The sequence below is a fragment of the Sinocyclocheilus grahami genome, unplaced genomic scaffold, assembly GCF_001515645.1.
Source record: "Sinocyclocheilus grahami isolate Dianchi unplaced genomic scaffold, SAMN03320097.WGS_v1.1 scaffold54.1, whole genome shotgun sequence".
Lineage (NCBI taxonomy): Eukaryota > Metazoa > Chordata > Actinopteri > Cypriniformes > Cyprinidae > Sinocyclocheilus > Sinocyclocheilus grahami.
In genome coordinates, this window is record NW_015505233.1 from 4,923,975 (window position 1) to 4,930,973 (window position 6,999).

The 6,999-nt window shown below is 37.6% G+C and overlaps 1 protein-coding gene across 5 annotated transcripts in view; it reads left to right on the plus strand.

Annotated features, from left to right (window-relative positions):
• LOC107583536 (baculoviral IAP repeat-containing protein 6-like) overlaps positions 1-6,999 on the plus strand; it is a 127,538-nt gene that overhangs the window by 116,869 nt on the left and 3,670 nt on the right. For all 5 annotated transcript variants that reach the window (XM_016269787.1, XM_016269790.1, XM_016269788.1 and 2 more), the window contains exons 69-72: positions 680-897; positions 2,088-2,249; positions 2,631-2,708; positions 3,323-3,511. In XM_016269787.1, coding sequence (XP_016125273.1) covers positions 680-897; positions 2,088-2,249; positions 2,631-2,708; positions 3,323-3,511 — 647 coding nt within the window. The remainder of the gene's footprint in view (positions 1-679; positions 898-2,087; positions 2,250-2,630; positions 2,709-3,322; positions 3,512-6,999) is intronic.

Here is a 6,999-nt window from a genome sequence, read left to right on the forward strand (position 1 = left end):
ATATTCATTGTGTATATATATACATATATATGTATATATATATTTATTAATGTTGGCCACATGGCATACAGGGAAACCTAAAATATTCTAAAATAAATTCAAATTTTTGTAATTTATTAAAAATTTGCATTTATATTATTTAAATTATTATTAGCTTTTGATTAACTCATGAACCCCCAGGGGATTGCGAACCCCAGTTTTGGAAACCCTGGTCTAAACCTATTCTCCTTTTCTTTTTTTTTTCTTTCTTCTTTTGTGCCGCATACATAGTTGAATGAATGGATAGAAATGGCTGCTTTTCCTTTCAGCTGATTTTGTTTTCTTTAAGTGCACCAAAAATTTGAAGGAGCACAATGAATTGCAATGGGGAAGATTGTGTTATCTTGCTGGAAGAATAGCTTGTCTGGTTGTCGTTTCTCATCTGTCTTTGCTCTGATTGATGACAAGAGTTTTGCTCTGCCAAAAATTATTTAGCCCGACCTCAGACGAATGAGGTAATCTCAACTGACGTGACTGTAAACATGTTTGCACTAGCCTACACAGAACAGATCCTTCAGAATACACAGTATGGCTTTTTCTGGAGGAAATATGATGAAATGTTTATTTTTAAGTGAGTCTAATTTTTATATTTCATTGTGGCTGCTAAAAACTAACTCTCTGTGTGTCTTCTCTTCCACAGACACGTTTGAGATGGTGTGTGAGGATGAGGACTCTAAGCTGGTGTTTAAGGTGAACTACCATTACCTGTCTCAGGTGAAGAATGCCAGTGACGCAAACAGTGCCGCTCGTGCTCGACGATTAGCACAGGAGGCCGTCACACTCTCCACCTCCCTCCCTCTCTCCTCATCCTCCAGCGTGTTTGTCCGCTGTGATGAAGAACGTCTCGATATCATGAAGGTATGATTTGATACCTCTAACCCCTCAACTAAAACTCTTATATTTATAAGAGCTTATTGATTATTCGTAAAGCAGAGATCAATTTAAGCCGCATAAGCATCTTAAATTGGGGTAAGAACACAAATTTACCATAATAATGTATCATAATATGCCTGCAATGAACTACATTATTAGATAAATGTAGTTTGTAAACAAATCTTGCTTTTAAACCAATTCTTTCTAATGATTTGCTTAAACTGATTCACAGAACCTTTGTAAATCACTAAAACTCTAAAGTGGAATTGTGACACAAAATGTAGATAGATGAGCATGATTAATTGCATTACATTTTTAAAAAATAGAAAATATTTTTTGTACTTGAGTGGCAATTGAAACAACTTAAATGTATTCATTTATTAAATGTGTTAATTAAATTTTTTATTACAGAATCAAATAATGTGAATTGATTAATTAAATGAATCAGTCAACAAGAATCTGATATCAGTGCTGAATATGAAAGCAGACCATGACTGTCTCAAGCCTTTCTGTTTACTTTGGGTCAACATAAATCTTTCGATCTCTGCTGCATGACAAAACAACCACAGTGAATCCCAGGAGTCACTTGCTTGTCTTGCTGTCTTGTGGTCTCTAACACACACACATGAGTGCACACACTCTTCCTAATGACATTTCAGATGTGCTTTTGACCCGGGCTCCTCTCTGAGTGTGTAAATGTCAGTGTGTCTGGATTGAGCTTTATGTCTCGGGCAAGCCAGACCACAGGCAGAGCCCCAGTCAGACTGGTCACTCACTGCTCCGTCTGCTTACACTGACCATTAACAGCGGGCCAGGCCTTTTTATCATCCTCCACACTTCATACAATCTTAATGGACATTAATAGTAAACTGAGCTTTCCTGATTTAACCTACACAGAGTGTGTGAGCACAGCTTTATGTGTGTGTTTAGTGTTGCATTTGAATGGTCATGTCAAAACAGTCTTAACGCCTGAGTGCAGCTCTGCCGCCTGCAGTGGAGAGAGATTCACTGGATGCCATTACAGTCCTCCAATCTTCCTCTCTCTCACTCCTTCTGTGGGAAGCGGGATGCATCTCTTTGCCTGTATCAGTAAAACTTCCTCTATAGACCTGGTTTAGACATACACAATCATTACGGTGCTGTTCAAGACGATGTTTTCTTGGTTTTTGTCTCAGGTGTTGATAACAGGGCCTGCAGACACACCGTATGCCAATGGCTGTTTCGAATTTGACGTCTACTTTCCTCAAGATTACCCAAACTCCCCTCCTCTGGTTAATCTGGAGACCACCGGTGGCCACAGCGTCCGTTTCAATCCAAACCTCTACAATGATGGCAAGGTTAATGTCACTTCCTGTTTTCGTTTTGGGGAAATTATTCAGGAAATGTTTGGACCTATACTGTTTTTTTTTTTTTTTTTCAGTGGCTGATTCAAATACTGAAAATTAGACAGTAGATTAGAAATTTGAAAGAAAAAATTAATTATTCAAGTTATTATTAAATTAAAAAAAGGGGTATTTTTAAAAATATTTGTGTTGTATTATTTAAAAAAACTTTTAATAAATAAATATATATATATATATATATATATATATGTATATATATATATACACACACAATAAAAATATTAAAAATAAAATCTGTTATAAAAAATAATGTTTTTTTGTTTCTCTATATCCTGATCTCGTCGTACTGTCTCTCATCCATTCTGTAACAACCAGGTGTGTTTAAGTATCCTGAACACCTGGCATGGGCGTCCTGAGGAGAAATGGAACCCTCATACTTCTAGCTTTCTACAGGTGAGCCAAATCCAATCCGTTTGTAGTTTCTCTTTCTTGTATAATCCTCTATCCTTCTCACACTCATTAGGCAGGAAGGATTTTGCTTCTGATACCAATTGCACAAATGCAGATTCTTTCCGGTTTATCCGAAGCAGTGAATTTGCCAGAAAAGACCTAGTCTCATTTCATCACTTTCAGAGAATATTTAGTCATTTCACCGTCACCTGCACATCGACCGTTGAGCATTTACAACATTCTCATCCTGTTTTCCCTACAGTAATTATCTTCCCACATCTCAACCCCTTTCCCTCCCTCTCTTCATCATACCTCTCTGAATAATAGGCAGGGGAGCTGTTTCCCCCTGTAATATTGATCTGATCAGGCTCTGCTCCTCTCTCTCCTCAAATTCGTGCTCATGTACTGCTGCCAGCAGTTCATAGAAATGTCTCCATTGATTAGTGCTTCAGTTAGTGTCCAGCCGATCAATAAATGGAAATCAGGCACAGGGACAGTAGTGCTGTGGTCAGTGAGAGCCGGTGTGCTCTTCACCTCTTCCACTTGATCCGTGTGTCATTCCTCCTAGGCTTTCTAAAACGTGTGTGTGTGTGTGTGTGTATGTATTTGTGTTTTAGGTGCTGGTGTCAATCCAGTCTCTGATCCTGGTGGCCGAGCCATACTTCAACGAACCAGGTTACGAGCGTTCTCGGGGCACGCCGAGTGGAACGCAGAGCTCCAGAGAGTACGACGGAAACATCCGGCAGGCCACTGTCAAGTGGGCCATGCTAGAACAGATCCGCAACCCTTCACCCTGCTTTAAAGAGGTTAGATCTCATCCATCACAAACACAGACTCTTATTGGCTCTTGAAAAGTTTCCGGTTTCAAAGGTTCATGAGTTCACAGTGACCCCAAACAGTATTTGAAGAAGAAAAGAAAATCTGAAAAAAATATTATGGCTTCCACAAAAATACTAGGCAGCTCAACTAGTAATAATGGTAATTATAAGGAATATTTCTTGAGCATCAAATCAGCATATTAAAATGATTTCTAAAGGAAAAAAATGTTCTGCTGAAAATTCAGCTTTGCCTTCACAGAATAAACTATATTCTAAAAAATATTAACATTTATTTTAAATTGAAATTTATTTCAAAATATTGCTGTTTTTACTGTATTTTTGATCAAATAAATATAGCCTCGGTGAGCATAAAAGACTAACACTAGGCATTTCTACAGAGTTTTTTCTACAGTTTTTTTCAGAGACATTTTTACTGACCCCAAACTTTTGAAAGCCAGTATATATATTTATAAATATTATTAATTTTATATATTAATGCTCCTGTGGCGATTCTTGTCCTCTGTGTTAGCAGCACATTCTAAGTTGTCCTATTTTACATGCGCTTTTTTTTTTATCACTTTCAGATAGATAATGTTAATCTCCACCCCCTCATCTTCTCCCCTCTTTGTTTTTGGTTTCCTTTTGTCCTTGATATGGCCCCCGCCAGCAGATAACAATCATCCATACACTCTGTGAAAAGAGAGAGAGGAGGAGTATGAGGGGCCTGAATCGGAATATAAATGAGTGAAGATATTGAGTCATTGAACAAGGCATATGAATCATGAATGCGCTGAAATGATCCAAATATGTGCACTCATCTAATTACCAAACTTACTCGCAATTCCACAATCAAACCAAAAACATGCATTAAACTCTGGGTCATGTGTGTATTTGTGAGTGTTCACCTCATGTAATCTCTGAAGACTCTCAGACTGTCACATATCAGGAGCTTTTCTTTTAGAAGAAACCAGATCAGACCACCTGGCGTCACACTGGCATCGTCGCTTCATGTCATCTTAGGTCTAGTATGGGCATTTCAGCTGGTATTCATGAGTTTGATGTAATGCCTAACGGCTGCCTCGCCACCTCAGGCAGTTATGAGGTTGGTCCATTACCTCTGTATCCCACAGTGGACACTAAACAGGCTGTTGCCATGGCAACCTGAGCATTGTTCACAGGGATAAAGGGCTGTCGTTTGGGCAGAACGAGCCAGGCCAAGCATCGACCAGCTCGTACGGGACTCATACTCACTGATGAATTATGTATTCACGCAGACGGAATCCGCATAATTATGCAGAATTCTAGTATTATTTGCTGGATATACAATGAAACTAGTCCAAATGAACATGCAAGGAGTCAAGGACGTATAAAATGACGTGTGGACGCTGTGTGTAGACTCTCTCTCGTCACCTCAGACATTAGCTTTCAGCTGCTGTAGGAGAGACCTGTGACGTCATCTACAGGAGGTGGAAGTTGGTTTTGTCAGACGCAAGTGCAGCAGAATCTTAAACAGCCTCACACATGAACACCTTTGGTGGCTGTGCCAAAACTAGTTCAGCTGCCTGCTCCCTACATAGTCAGCATCCTTACAGAAGAGACTCCACTCACAGTTGATTCCAATAGTTTAGAGTTTTCCATTAGCATGTTGCAGGCAGGCACAAATTTGTAGCACAAAAATGTTAATTTTAGTTTGCTTGTTTCTTTTAGTTAAATGAAAATATCAATTTTACTATTTTTTATTAATTTTGATGATTTATTTATATAGATTAGGGTTGTCCATTTAACGTGTCAATTAGATTAATTACGGTGAAAAAATAACCCGTTAATTTTTAACGCATTTAACACTTGCCCCGCCCCAGACCTACGTGGGTCATCTGACATTTCATACAGTTGATTGATGACAAATATGATGCAGGGCAACAACTCACTGTGTGATGGAGCCTAGAGAACGTAGTTAGAATGTCCCTAAAATTCATGATATAGGGCAAAAATGCCCCTGGTTGAGTTTTTGTCTCATATTTACATCATATATTTTAGCAATATCACACGAGCAATAAGTGCAATATCACAGGAGTGCAACTGTGATACTGATCTTATACAACAGTTCAATAACTAAGAAGTTAATATTGTGTTATTTTAGACACAATGTTGTCTGTTTTGTTCAATTTTTCCAACAAAAATCTAAAGACAAAGCAGAACTGTTTGTCTCCGAGCAACATTTCATTTCTTAATCTACGTTTTGAACAAATCGTGTGAACCACTAGGCTCGTTGGATTTGAAGCGGCGCTGCACAGACCGTTCGGTGTATGACATCAAAGTACCACGAGAGCGATTCAAAAGCATGCAAAAGTCGTCTGCTCTCTAATCGCTCTCGTGGTACTTTGATGACACAACGATCGGTCTGATGGTGATGATCTGCTTCAAGTCGAACAAGCCTAATTATTCAATGGACCATTCATAAAGAGAACCATTTACTTCACTCCTGAATGAATCAGCCATTTGAACGAATCAAATAAATGAAATGACTCTGACTTAATCATTAAGACATTTACCACCACCTACTGGCAGTTTTAGTTTCTTATTTAGAGTATCATTTCATTAAAGAAATAATTTCCTATTTCCACCCAAAGTTCACCCACCCAAAAATTGTGTTAATGTATATGAAATAAATTTTATGTTGAATCAAACAAATATTTCTTGCTGAAGCTACTTTTTGTAATGTCTGTTTGTTTCTTTACACATCAATGACTTTAAATTATCTTTTGGGAGTCATTTTTGTTGCCAAATTTGATGTGCGATTTATTTGTGCTTAATTAGATTAATTCGCAACATGTAATTAATTAGATTAAAATTTTTAATCGCTTACCAGCCCTAATATGTATATATATTCACTTAATTTCTCTGGCAAACTAACATTCTGTGGACACTGATAACTTGCCTGAGGTAAATGAAATGCTACGTGACATTTTGTTTACAAGCTTTTTTATTGATGTCTTTCCGCGGTTAAAACACTGATTGAGCGATTACATGAGGCATGAGGTGTTCATTCATGTTTATTTTGTGTTAAAACTAGTAGTAAAGAGGAAGGGATGATCACGCTCACTGGCGCTCTGTGCTGCCGTTTGAACGGAGGCGTTTATACAGCGATCTGTCGTGCCTCATCAAAGAGCGCCAAAATGGCATTTATTGTTTGAATTTACTGAAACAAAAAACTGACAATTTTAAAGATGAGAATTTGTTTCTTATCAAAGGTAACAATATAACTGGACGTTTCCAATGAAGTTCCACTCATGCAGTGGTTAAATCAATGCTGTATTTGTTCGGTACACGTGTACCAAACCGAAAGTCCCGTACCGACAATTTTCAGTACGAGTACGTGTAACGTTACACCCCTATATATATATATATATATATATATATATATATATATATATATATATATATATATATATATATATATATGTATATATGTATAT